At 39.4% G+C, this 14,703-nt stretch overlaps 1 protein-coding gene across 1 annotated transcript; it reads left to right on the top strand.

Annotated features, from left to right (window-relative positions):
- The first annotated feature begins 137 nt into the window (after positions 1-137).
- On the top strand, positions 138-13,959 carry MZT1 (mitotic spindle organizing protein 1). Its single transcript, XM_061133613.1, has 3 exons — positions 138-325; positions 5,790-5,935; positions 12,154-13,959. The coding sequence occupies exons 1-3, from the start codon at positions 253-255 to the stop codon at positions 12,175-12,177; spliced, it is 243 nt and encodes an 80-aa protein (XP_060989596.1). The 5' UTR covers positions 138-252; the 3' UTR covers positions 12,178-13,959.
- Positions 13,960-14,703: the final 744 nt, after the last annotated feature.

Below are 14,703 nucleotides of genomic sequence, written 5' to 3'. Positions count from 1 at the left end.
CGTACCGCTGTCCGCGAACCAGCCAATCTCCGCGAGGCCGCGTAGTAAATTCGAATGGCAACTCCTCGCTTCGCGTTCCGCCCAGAGTATCGCGGCTCCAAATTCAAATCAACGCAGCCTCACGCTGGCGATCAGCGCGAGGGGCGGAGCCTGCCCGGCGTGAGCCGGGAACGCGCGGTGTGATTGCCCAGGAGAAAGGAAGGCGCTCCAGTTCCGGGTCAGGCCCTTCGCCCGCCTCCTTCGGCCTCCGCCATGGCTAGCAGCAGTGGCGCCGGGTCGGCGGCAGCGGCAGCGAATCTGAATGCGGTGAGGGAGACCATGGACAGTGAGTGCCCGTTTCGCCCCCTTTACCTTGCCTCTGTTCCCCAGAGCCAAGGCCCTGGGGCGGGGCTGGGCCCACGAGGACTTCAGGTCCACTTCCTGCCCCGATCGGCATCTTTGGACATCCTCCCAAAGGGCCCTCCAGGGCCCCAGAGCTGATGGCTCCATCCTTTGAGAGTCGTCTCTCCGTTCCTGCGTAGTTTGTCGCGCGCACGGCGTTGCGGCCACACGTCAGCCCGGCGCGCGCCTGGTCCCTCCCGCACCAGACCCCGCGCGCCGCCCGTTTCCCGCCTCGAGTGCTTTCCCCGGAGCGCTCATCTCGCGCCCTCTCCCGCGCCCAGTCCCCGCGACCTTTCTCGCGCGAGCTCGTCACGGCTGGTCCCTGCACCACGCTCCCTCCGCGCCGGTTCCCCGCATCCCTTCTCCTGCGCTGGTCTCGCGCGCCCCGCCCACCCCGCGCGCCGCATCCAGTGAGGGGATCGCCGCCGAAGCGCCCCAGACTGAGCTTCTTGTGGACAGTGGCTTCCGATGTTTGGTCACCGCTCCATCCCTCCTTGTACCTTGCGCTGCAGCAGGAGCGTGTTAAATACCTACCCCGTGAAGGAACATGTGCTTTAATCAGAGCTGCCCCCGTTTAGTCCTGGAGCCGGTGATGCCGGTGTCCGGAGACCGTGGGCGTATTTACCTGTTTTGCAGCAGGGAGCACGCAGGTAAAAATGCCCGCAAGTAATAGAGGGGAAAAGTGTCTTGGAGTTATCCTTTCCCTCCTTTCTGTTGCCGGCTCTGACACTTTATAGCCCTGGTGTAGGCTTGGACAAGTCATTTAAACATCTTTGAGACTGCTTTTTTTTTTTTTTTTTTTTTAACCCCGTAAAACAAGATTGCTACCTCGTGCTGCGTGAGTGCTAAGTCGCTTCAGTTATGTCCGACTCTTTGCGACCCCATGGATTGTAGCCCGCCAGGCTCATCTGTCCATGGGATTAACTCAGGAATACTGGAGTGGGTTGGGTTGCCAGGCCCTCTACCAGGGGATCTTCTCAACTAGGGATCGAACCCGGGTCTCCTGCATTGCAGGCAGATTGTTTACCGTCTGAGCCACCAGGGAAGCCACATACTACCTCCTAGGATTATTGTAAATATTTAAATAAGATCACCTGATAAAGGCATCTCGAAGGTGACCATTAACAGGTAGTTCCTGCACTGTTTTCGTATATAAACATCATTCCACGATCCCTTTTGCTGTCCCCATTTTATTTGCCTGCACTTGTATATGTGTGTTTGATGTTCAATTTTGCTTTTTGCGTATTCCAAGGGATACCCACATGAACTGCTGTCTCTCAAACCATGAAATTCTCAAGCAGTGTCAGCCTTCATGTCCTATCTCTGGCTCCTTCACTGTAGGCTCCACTTCCTGTTAGAGCCCCTTCTTTATGGGGACTTGTGATAAGGCTTATGACTTTCTTTGCACTCTCTGCTGCTCCGCTTTTAAAAGAATTTTTTTTTTATTAATAGAGCCTTTGCATCTAATTTTTTACTCAGTATCTGCTTTTCTCTTTTTCTGAAAAATGGAATTTTGTTAATACCATCCTATTCTGTTAATTCATCCTATTTTCCCATCCTTCTTGAAATAGCAGAGCTTATTTTATTTTGTAAGTGGATTTGTGCAGTTAGAAACTAGTGTACACCATTATTGTCTTACATCTTTGCTTGGAAACCAATGTGGTTTCTGAACAGTGTGAAGTGTATTTGAGGCCTGACTTGTAGTCAATTTTCTTAGATTAACTGTTCCTTATTATATGGGCACAGGATTCCATTTGAATAGAAAGCTGGCATTTTCTCTCTGATGAAACTACTGATACAGAAATGAGAACGGATCATTTTTATTGGCTGCATCATCAAGGTTTTCACTGAGAGCATTGAAGATTATAGTGTTAGAATATGAAAAAGTGAAGAAAGACCAGATTATTTTTTCTCAACCAACACTGGAGGAGAGAGTGTGCAAAGTAGAGAACACTGCTCTTCCATACACAGTGGGTCCCCAAATCAGAAGGTAAAAAGGAAGGCCCCGGGTTGGCAGTGTATCAACATCTGTTAAGTGGCAGTTAGGTCCTGTCCTGTCCATTGCTATCTGCCATGCAGGCATGCTCAGTCACTCAGGCATGTCCAACTCTTTGCCGTTCCATGGACTGTAGCCTTCCAGACTTCTCTATCTGTGGGATTTCCCAGGCAAGAATAATGAAGGGGGTTGCCATTTCCTCCTCCAGGGGATTTTCCCAATCCAGGGATCACACTGGCATCTCTTGAATCATAATTGAGTCCAAAACAGTCTGTCAAAATTCGAAGTTTTGCAAAGTTAATGAAAATATTTTCCAGGCTGTCTATAATGATTGAGGCACAAAGGGAAACAGTGACACTTGTACTGTTAAGAACTGACCACATATTCAACTGAAAAAGTCCTCAATGCAGTCCTTTAATAATCCCACCTTTCTCCACTCTCACTGCCAGAAATAGAACATTAATTTGCCCAAGGGACTGGGCTGACCTACATAAGCACCAGTGTTTTTTGAAATTCTGTTAATGTGGAGTTTCCATGTATTTAAATCTATCCATGAGACCCAAACTGAAGTGTTCAAAACTTTTTGAGTCTGACAGCGCTGCCTCAAGATCTAGTATATTTCTCCTCATCCTTTTCCTCCCTCCCTCCCATCAGAATTAGAGTCAGCTAAGTGATTTCATCTTTTAATTAATGTCAGATGATTTGCAAGGATTATAAAATTGAGCTATGAACACTTGTAATTTTATTGTGAAAATGAAAGCATTTCAATAAAGATACTTTAGACGGGAGGAAGTGGTGGACTCTGTTATTATCTGCACAGATCACTGAAAGAAACCTGATTGATCCTGGCCAGATTTAGTATAGGGTCTGTTGGATAAGGGGCTTCCCTGGTGGCTCAGTGGTAAAGAATCTATCTGCCAACGCAGGAGACATGGGTTCGATCCCTGGAGAAGGAAGATCCCTGAAGAAGGAAATGGCAGCCCACTCCAGTATTCTTGCCTGGGAAATCCCATGGACAGAGGAGCCTGGCAGGCTACAGTCCATGGGGTTGCAAAAGAGTAAGACATGACTTAGCCTTAGCGACAGTAATAACAAATTACGTTTTTAGCAATGGTGATTAAAATTTACTTCTTCCCTACTAGAGGCTTCAGTGTGATACAGTTGTTCCTCAGTATTTGCAGGGAAATTGGGTTCAAGACACCCTCACCCACCCACCCATACCACAATCTGTGGATGCTCAGGTCTGTCATATAAAATGGCTATGTGTTTGCATATAACTTACATTCATCCTCTTGTATAGGGGCTTCCCCAGTGACTCAGTGGTAAAGAATCTGCCTGCCAAGCCGGAGACTTGGGTTTGATCCCTGGGTTGGGAAGATCACCTGGAGAAAGAAATGGTAGCCTGCTCCACTATTTTTGCTTAGGAAATCCCGTGGACAGGAGCCTGGCAGGCTGCGGTCCATGGTGTCACAGAGAGTCGGACACAACTGGGTGACTGAACAGCAGCAGCATCCTCTTGTGTACTTTAAATCATCTTTTGGTTATTTATAATTCCTAATAAATGTGAATGCTACCTTAATGGTTGCCTGCACATACACGCCAAACTCAAGTTTTGCTTTTGCGAACTTTCTGGAATTTTTTTTCCCAAATATTTTCAATCCACAGTTGACTTGTATCAAGTTGTAAACTAGCAAAAGGAGCGAAGAGAGTCCACAGTGTGCAAGGCAGTGTCAGTGAAGCAAACATATAGCCCATGCTCCCGCCATCAATCCCCTTACTCACTAATGTGAGGCCTCCCCTACTTCCCTCCTTCACTAAGCTTCTTCAGTTCTTCACTCATCTCAGATTTGACCATTTGTATTAATCTCTCCTGTCCATGCCACCTACCAGTCTCTCCATAATTGCAATAACTTATCTGGACTCCTTCTCCCCAGGTCTTAACTTACACTGGGAAGAACTTGGTAAATGAGACTGAAAGGCTCATGTAAAGACAGTGTAATTAAGGGGGATAAATGGTTGTGAAGTATGAGATGAGGCAGACATGAGAATATACTAAGGCCCTACTGAAGATGTGAGAACTCTGGGAAGCTACTGCATTTAAAACAGGAATGTGACAAGATCAGATTTTTTTTTTTTTTTTTTTTTTAAGATTTTGCCTTCAAGGCTGCAGTGCAGTGGCAGGATGAGAGTAACTCAGGCAAAACCCAGCAGACACCTTGAGTTGAGCAGGAGTTTAGGGTTCAGGGAGACCAAGGCAGGCAGAGTTTTTAAGACAAGAGTACCTGAGAGGAAAAAACCTGCACCTAGAGAGAATTCTGGAGGTCCATGGAATGTTCTCCCTCAGGTATTCAGCAAGGCATTGATCGGTGTGCAAGGAAAGTACCCCAAAAAGACACCAAAGGATCAAACTGTTTCTAGATAACTGTATCTCGTTACAAAGCTTGAGAATATGTATGGAAATACAAAACTGTCAAACACCCAGCACAGTAAAATTCACAATGTCTGGCATCCAGTCAGAAATTATTAGGTATGCAAAACAGAAGAATGTGACCAATGATAATAAATTTTAATCTGTTAAAACTGACCCACAGTTGATAGAGATGTCAGGATTAGCAGGGAAAACATTAGAACAGTATTTCATGTGTTCAGAAGGTTAAATAGAGGAATGGAAGAAAGGTTTTTTTAAACGAATTGAACTTCTCAAGATGAAAATGAATATAAAGTATGAAAAAGTGGAACGGGCCCATATCACAGAAATCATGAATATTATGAAAGTTTTCAGAAGGACTTAGACTGAAATTGAAGGATGGCTTAGTATTGTTCATTTGTCCATTCATCCCAAAATAAAGTGTCGTTTTCATATAGTTCACATCAAAATCCAAATGATATATTACTGACTAAGTAGTTCCACTTCTAGGAACTTATTCTGATAAAATTAAGTTCCTATGTACAGATATTTTTCACAGTATTATTTTCATCAGGGAAACATGAGACCCACATAACAAAATAGCAGAGTAGTTAAGTAATGTATGTTATTTCCTTAAAATGGAATATTACATGAATGATTAAATTATATTGTAAGAGAATGCTAACAAGTGGGAAAATGTTCAGAATAATCTTGACTATGATATGTAAATTTTAGATAGATACTAAATGAGTAGTAGAATATAAACCAAGGTATAGAAAAGTTATGTGGAGGGAGGTTATAAATTTATTTGTAAGTTTCTAGAGCTAAGTAAGGGCAGTATTATATGCTGGTTTTCCAGTATTACATGCCAGTTTTCAAATCTAGGAATGCTGTGCTGTTCTTTGGCGTTATGCACTATTATATGAATTAAAAGCAGAAGTATTCATGTGCATTTTTAAAATGTTACAAGATTTTATTCTTAACATTTTCTTGTCTTTTTTCCAGTCCTACTTGAGATTTCAAGAATTTTGAATACTGGATTAGATATGGAAACTCTGTCTATATGTGTGCGGCTTTGTGAACAAGGAATTAACCCAGAAGCTTTATCATCAGTTATTAAGGAACTTCGCAAGGCCACAGAAGCCTTAAAGGTAGAGATTCATATGTTCACTCACTCTGAATGAAGATGCTTTTGTTTAGAAAACAATTAATGCTGAAATTTTATGTGAATGATTCTAAACAAGGTTAAACTAACATCTGTCATCATCAGGAGAAATTCTGAAGGCCAGGATCTCAGTAGTGTTTGTTCAGATCACAAAATTCTCTATCTGAACCATGTGATCTTTTTGTAGAAGTTTCTGATTACGTTTAGAATTCTGCTTTTGTTGTGGGTGATATTGTTTCTACCACCCCCCGCCCCCCAAAAGATATGCTTAAGTGTGCAGTACCTGTGAATATACCATGTTTGGAAATAGTGTATCTGTGAAAGTGAAGTCGCTCAGTCGTGTCCAACTCTTTGTAACCCCGTGGACTATAGCCCACCAGGCTCCTCCGTCCATGGGATTCTCCCGGCAAAAATACTGGAGTGGGTTGCCATTCCCTTCTCCAGTGTATCTGTAGGTATAATCAAATTGACATGAGATCATAATGGGTTAATGACCAGTGTCCTTATAAAGACAGGGGAAATTTGGACACAGATACACAGAGCACGTACCCTGTCAGGACACAGAGGGGATGCCGTGTGATGCCAGAGGCAGAGATTGGAGTGATGGCGTTTACAGGACAAAGAAGGCCAAGGGTTGTTGGCGGCCACCAGAAGGCGGCTTTTGTCTTTTGTCTACCCTTTTGTCTTCCTTTGAGGAGACCTGCCATTTACCCATCTCAGATTAAGTTCCAATAATATCTCTGATAAGTTCCAATGATCTGGGTCATTGGTTTTGTGCTTGTCAAAACTTTTTTTTTTTTTTTCATTAAATCTAACACCAAAAGGTAAACAAGGCACATTTACAGAGCAAAAATTATCATAAATAGAGTATCTGTACAGTTCTCATCGTCAGCACCCTAGAAGTTCCCTTATGCCCCCCGTCACTTACCTCTCTTTCCGGCTCCCCATTCCCATAACTACTGTCCTAATTTTTATGATAGAGACTTTAACATTTTCACTGACTAAGCATGGATCACTCAACACCAGTTTAATTTTGTAAAAAAATTTTTAACTTGCTGTAAGTGAGATTTTACAGCACAGTTTCTTTTTTCCACTGAGTTTTTTCACTCGACATTATTTTTGTGAGGTTCATTTCTGTTGTATGTATAGCTGTAGTGCATTCCTTTTCACTGTAATAATCATGTTTCATTACACAAATATAGCATTTTTTATTCATCTTTCCTACTATGAACGGATATTAGGTTGCTCCCTGCCCAGAGCTGTCATGAGCATGCTGCTCTGAGCTTAGTTGTCTGTGTCTCTGACACGTGTATGGGGGCGCTTCTGTCGAACGTGTATCTAGAACTAGGACTGCTGAATCACAGCTTGTGTGTATCTTCAACGTGAAGAGTTAAGGCCAGGCTTGACTACAGTGGTTTTATGAATTTGCATTCCCGCCAGCAGCAAATGAATTTGCCTTGCGTCTCATCTTTGTCTGTACTTATTATTGTCAGTGTCTTTAATTTTAGTCATTCTGGTAGCTGTGTTTGGATTTCTTCTTGTGTGTTAGCATTTCTATGAGTACCAGTGAGATCAAATGAATTTTTTTTTTTTTTTAATTTTTTGGGGCCGTTTTCATTTGTGAAATATCTTTTCATGTAACTTGCCCATTTTTCTGGGTTATCCGTCCTTTTCTTCTTTGTGGGTAGTCTTTGTTTAAATATTTTGGAAATGAACTTTTGTCAGAGATAGATGTAAGGCTTCTAATCAGAATTTTTAAGTAATTATGAAAACTATTCAAATTTTCTATTTCTTTTTTAAAATGTATTTTTAATTGGAGGGTAACTGCTTTACCATTGTGTTGTAAACACAGTTTACAGTTGTATAGGCTGGTTGGATGGCATCACCGACTCAATCGACATGGGTTTGGGTGGACTCCAGGAGTTGGTGATGGATAGGGAGGCCTGGCATGCTGCGGTTCATGAGGTCGCAAAGAGTTGGACATGACTGAGCGACTGAACTGAGGCCTCTGCCATACAAACGCACACAAGTCCACAAATGCACACAAGTCCCCTCCCTCTTGAGCCTCCCACCCCATCACAGAGCACCAAGCTGAGCTCCCTGTGTTGTCCAGCAGCTTCTATTTCTTTTTTAACTCAACAACTGTTGCTTTCATATGAGAGAAAGAAAAATAACTACGTAATACAGTAAGAGTAGCTCGTGTTTATTCTGCTTTTGCTAAACTCTGCCTGCATTGTTTCCTTTATAGGCAATGCAAGGATGTTTACTACGACTACCAGTAATAGTTTACCCCTGAGGAAACTGACGCTGTGGTGGCTAACTTACTTCTCCCCAGACTTAGAGTTAAGTGGTTGAGCTAGGATTTGAGCTCAGACCCTCTGACGTCAGAGTTGATACCTGCTAAGTTTCTGCCTACAGTAAGTTCTAAAAAATATCTGAGCCTGCTATTTGAAAAAGCATGAAATGATTAGAACCAAACCAGTGGACTGGAGCCCAAGTACCTTCCCTGGCTTAATACCCTTTCATAACATAAGAGGTATCATAGCCTTTTATTAGTAAATTTCTGAAATTTCCGTGGAAGAGGATTTATTTAATATACATCTTCCACAACCACAAAAATGTTTATTCAGCTATGCTGAAGTTCGAAAGGGAATAGGGAGGCAGAATAGCAAGAAATTTTTGTATTAACGCAGATTGACTGATGTGAAGGAAGCGGAGACAAGGAACCTAGCTGGAAAGGTAGAGGGCAGACAACATAGCTTCTTAGAATAAAAATCAAGGTATTAGGAGATTCAGAAGTGCCTGTTTAACATAACTTTTTCAGCTTTGACGTACTGGTTATTCCACATTCAGTGGATTATAATGAACTCTGAAGGCAAAGTCAATGCAGTAACTCCGCTACATTGCAAACCTTCAAGTTGTGAACGTCAGGTGTTAATGAAATTTCAGCTTGCCCTCTGCCTCCTGTTGCTGACCATCCTTCAGCTCTCCCGTCTCCCACATCCTCTCCCTCACCATAAGTAACTCTTCTTGCCTGTTCACTCGATGCCGTTCCCTATGTGCCAGCCACTGTCCTGTACTTTCCAAGGTACTGCACTGTTAGATTCAAAATGCTTCTTTATTTTTTGTGTTTGGTTTTTATGTATTATTTGTGTGAAAAGTATTATAAACTTAAAATACAGTTATACAGTTATAATAATACTATTATAAACCTATAGTACAGTACTGTATTGTGTCAGTTGGGTACCTAGGCTAACTTTGTTGGACTTGTGAACAAATTGGACACTCTCAGTAAAGAACTCATTTGCATGTAGGGGACTTACTACAATTAAGTTGAACAAAAATCAGAAAGTGTTGCCCATTTGAATGGAAAATCAGTCTCATACACACACAGAGCCTCTTAAAACACATTTCTCCCTTAATCTAAAATTGGTATACCAGACTCTTTCTAAAACTAGGTAGGGGAAGAGATCTTGAAAAGTTTCCAGTAAAGAAGAAATGTTCATTAGAATTTTTTCTTGAAAGTAATGTTTGAAAGCTATTTAAGTTGTATAAAAGTAATTCATGTTGGTAATTTTTAAATATTTAGATCAGAAAATACAAAGAAGGAAACGAAAATCATTCAAGATCACCAGTAGATAACCAGTAGATAATACTTGGTTAACATCATCCTAGCTGGTCTCATGCTACTTTGAAAACAAATATATTATAGTTAATGTCATTGAATTAAAAATGAATAAACTTCCTCAGGTTGATTCTCTCCAGATCAAATTCTGTTCTCTCCTAACTGCTCCTGCTGGGTCTGGGTTGGGAGCTGGTTGGTTCAGAACTGCACTCAGCCACACCTGTCTTCTCTTGACCACCTTACCCTGCCCCAGCCTTAGTGCCTTAATATGCATAGGTTCTCTCTTTTGTATGGTTGCTGCTCATGAATTTTTTTCCTCATATTTTTTGTTTATTTCTCTTAGTGTGATAAATAGAGTAAGGAGAAACTCTTCTTGCTGCATTGTATTATCTTTACCTAGACATCCTAGTGATTAGAATTTAATTGTATGGTACTCATCTCTGTTTTAGACCATGTACAATATAAATCAAGGATATGATGAAATGTTGCAAGGAATTGTTGCTCTGAAACGTAGTTTTTTCTTCTGTTCTTCAATATGAAGAAAATTATAATAATTTTACTAATTATTTTGTTTTTCTCTTTCAAATCTTTTAGATTTGTATATAGGTGTTGTATTTTATATGTATCCATGTATGTGTGTGTATATTATAGTAAAAGCAGCTAGCTGTGTGTCACCCAGATAGATAAATTTCCTAACAGTGATAGACAGATTGCCTTGTGTTTATTTGCCACAGCATAAATAGAATTGCTAATCACGTGTATTTCTTTTAAAACTAGACTTTATTTTTATGAATGTTACTTTTATCATCAACACTGAATTTTTGTGTTGTCTCCTCAATGCTAGTATTTATGTGTTGGCAGTCATTTATAGATACTGATTTCAGAAATTGTGGGCAAAACTCATTTTCCCATAGTTTCTACTTTCTTGCCATGTGCCTTGAATTACACACAATCGGTGACTTCAGACCCACTAAGCCGTGTGTTTTCTTTTGAAGCTGTCCTGTACTATCACTGATATCTTAGAGCATGTGATGTATCTCCTCACTGCAGCATGAGGACATTGGCGCTGTAGAATTTGTAGTTGGCAGAGAAATGAGGGACGAAGTAAGTCCCGTGTCCCACCCATCCTCACAACGGAGGGAATAAACCTGGGCAATGGAAAGTCTGGAGAGAAGACCTCTAATGTGGGTTTTCCCCAGGACCACTGTATATACACTTGTGGAGTCTTTTAATGACTGTCTGGAAACTGGATGAGTTTTTAGGATTGCTGTCTTCCTTTCAACTGCAAAGTAGTTCCACACACATTTAACATGAATGCTCTACAAGGTTGACGGCTTGCCTAATTCAAATGAAAAGACATGTTACATTGTATCTTGGGAGAGGAAACTCTAAAATTAGTATGAAAATCGGAGCAGGGAGAATACTGCTTAAAGGGTCATAAGAACCTATAAGGGTGGAAAGAAGTAAGAAGCCTTTTTGAAAAAGGGGCAATTTTTGTTCAAACTAGGTCCTAATTCTTGTGAATAGTAAACCCAGGAAGAGAAAGATGAACAACCAGCTATATAGAAAAACACGGCAGGTTCTGTTGACAAGAATGTTTCATATTTAGTTATCTACAACTTTCCCAGTATCTTAAGGAATTTCCTTGAAGGACCTCTGAACTTAGACTGAATATTAAAAAACAAGTTTTAATTAGGAGGTTGAAATATAAATGAATTGAGTTTACCGTGTACTTCTAAGATTAAACTTATTTAAATTCAACATTTCCATATTTGGCCTTGAGAAATTGCTTGTTTAAATCCTATCTTTTAGAAATGCATATAAAATAATTTGCTGATGAATGATAATGGTGTCTGGAAATTTCTACAGAATAATCAGGGAAAGGGTAACGAATGGTGGTTTAGGTAAAGCTGTATTAGCCACGTATTCATTATTCCTCTTTTGCCTTTTTTATTCCTTTGCGTTACAGCATAACAGAAAGATCTTTTTCATTCTTAATTCCCTTTTCGCACTGTAACGAAACATATAGAAACAAACTAATAAAGACTGTGGATGAGGACTTCTATAAGTTAATTTTTCAAGTAGTGCTTGCTGTATTTTTACATTAACTGTTATTTAAGATTATATAGCAATTTGGACTTCCCACATGGTGCAGTGGTAAAAAACTTCACCTGCCAATGCAGGAGACTCAAGAGACATGGGTTCAATCCCTGGGTTGAGAAGATACCATGGAGTGGGAAATGGCAACTCACTCCAGTACTCTTGCCAGAAAATTCCATGGACAGAGGAGCTTGGCGGGCTGCAGTCCACGGGGTCACAAAAATTTGGACACAACTGAGTGACTGAGCACAAACACAATAATTTTCTACTGTTAGCCTAGCAATCAGTTCAAATGGTAGTTCTAATAATGTACTGCAAAAAGTGAAAGCTACTGCATCATGCTGATAAAAGTGCTTTGCTATATGTGAGGGAAGAGTTGTTTGTTAATGACAGTGCAATATTGACAAATGTATTTCCATGGTGTTTCCCCCCACCCCCCCTATGATTTTGTTATACTGAATCATACTTTCTTGTTCTAGGCTGCTGAAAATATGACAAGCTGACTTTCTGAAGAAATCCTGATGGGCTATGTCAAGCTGTGTAAGAAGATTGAAGGTTGCATTGTAGTCAAGAACATACGATGAAATCACTGCATGTAGCAATGTGGAAACATTGTCCTTTTTAAAAGAATTATAAATCCATAGCTCTATAAATCAGTGGAAAGTGGCTTACAGAGAAAACTATCAGTTGTATTTACATCACATCTTTTTTTTTTTTCTTTAACCGCTCTAATGCTTTGGCATTGCTGTGTTCATATTTATGTATTCCTAATTTATAGCTCTGATAGCTTTAATTTTCTAAGCAGTCTGTCTATCAGATGTGCACATCTGCTGTGCCTGGGTGAACTATAGTGGAACCCATCAGCAGTAATGTTGTAGTTAAGACTTGTTGACATTTCCATTATAAACTTAAATTTTGAATTGTTTATGCAAAATAACTGTGGATTTATGTTGTATTAAGCTGAAAGTTGACAGGATTTCCGCTACCATGTGTGGATTTTTGATTTAGATTCATTATGCATATCAGAATCTTGTTTTTTATAAGAACATGGAAAACGTGTTGTTAATCTGCTCTTTAACAAAGAATATTTCTTTTTTTAAACATCAAGTTTGAGTGGCAGTTAGTAGTGTTACCCAGATCATATTAATATTGACTGAAGAGTAAAACTTTTAGAAAACTGAAATTTTAAAGGTAATGACTGTGCTTAGCTTAGTATTTGTCATTTGATTCATTTAAATTTAGGGAAGATATTAATTGAGAATGTGTTTCTAAGTTTTTAATTCATAATGAAACAATTCCAACATGAAAAGTCTTTTTACTTTTGTTAAATAAAAATAATTTGAGTGCTTACTTAATAAAATACCTTGAGTGGTTATCTAGTAAATCACCAAACAGGTGGTGACATTCATTAAATAATGTTACTATTTTCTGAAGGAATAAAGATTTCCAGTCATTAAACAAAAACTAAATAATCACGTTTTCTGCATCAGGAATTCTGAATATGCCTTTCTAAGATCATTTTTGTGTGTCATTATTTTTACCCTGTAAGTTTTAACTAATTGAAGTAATGGTTGAAAATAAAGTTTAGATAACTTAGGATAATATGGTTTCTGTTCCTCTAACAGAATTTCCATGAACTTTTTTCCCAAGACTACTACCAATTTAATCTGATTTTTTAAGATTATGTTAGCTTTCCAGTTAAATGATAGTACAAGCATATATTCTTTGGTAGCATATTTTGTTTCTTCTAACAAACTAAAGTGATTTTAATAAGGCTTAATAATATTTAATGGGAACCTTCTGTTCTATTTTTAAAATCTAGTCTTTTGACTACGTTGACTTTTGAATGGTGGCATCTTTACCAAGTACATGGAACGTCTGTTAAAGGGAGAACAGGTTGGGAGACAATAAAGGTTTTGATTATAAGTCATCTATATGATTAAAAAACATTGCAGACACTGCATGTTGTTACTTATATAAAATCAGAAAGAAAACACTCTTGTCAGGCTCCAAAATTTGTATATACTTTTAGGTCATAAGAGTTAATAGTTTTATTTATAACTTAGAGATTATGTTATTTATGTATGAAACAAAGCAGGAAAATATATTGAGAAGGAGTTCTGTTTACAGAGGACTTTAATGTGTTACATTTCTTAAATGTAAATGTATTTTTAATGCATACTTAAGTAATACTTAAGGAAACCAAACAAAGTAATGATACAGTTGCATTGTTGCGCATGTTGTCAGTGTCCAAAATAAAACCATTTTGGTGATATCAGCCTGTACTTCTGATTTAAAGTATGTTTCTGTGAATTCAACTTGTGTTTCTATAAGTATTTGGTAAATATTTAGATGCTTTTTTGGAGAAGAACATGGCAACCCACTGCAGTATTCTTGCCTAGAGAATCCTGTGGGCAGAGGAGCCTGGTGGGCTGCTATCCATAGGGTCGCACAGAGTCTGACACTGCTGAAGAGTCAGACATGACTTGAAGCGACTTAGCATGCATGCATGCATTGCAGAAGGAAATGGCAACCCACTCCAGAATTCTTGCCTGGAAAATCCCAGGGACAGAGAATGCTTTTTAGTTATGTGTAGTTGAAGACTGTTTAAAGGTAGGCTTTATAATTTACAGTTTAAAATTAGGCTTGAGGTAGTAAAATGAAATACTTTTCCCCTGGTAGTAAAAGGTGATAGTTATAACATTTACCCAGGCTTGAAAACAAAGTTGATGTTTCAACAAGGTAAGATTATGTTTTTCTGTATTTAAAATAAGAGCTTTCCATAGCGGACAATATGAAACTTACATGTTTCAAACATACTGTATGTTTTTTAAACATATTTAAACTAATTAAAAGTTTACTGTCTCACACTAGCCACATTTTTTGTTGTAGTACAATGTACACAACATAAAACTTTGCATTTTAACCATTTGTACAGTTCAGTGACATTAAGAATATTCACTTTAACACCTTCCTCAACTATAGAGCCCAAATCTTTTTAGTCATGGTTTAGTCTGTTAGGGAACTTT

This window comes from Dama dama, chromosome 30, assembly GCF_033118175.1.
Source record: "Dama dama isolate Ldn47 chromosome 30, ASM3311817v1, whole genome shotgun sequence".
NCBI lineage: Eukaryota > Metazoa > Chordata > Mammalia > Artiodactyla > Cervidae > Dama > Dama dama.
The sequence above is the reverse complement of the archived record's forward strand: the minus strand, read 5'-3'. Positions and strand labels throughout refer to the sequence as shown.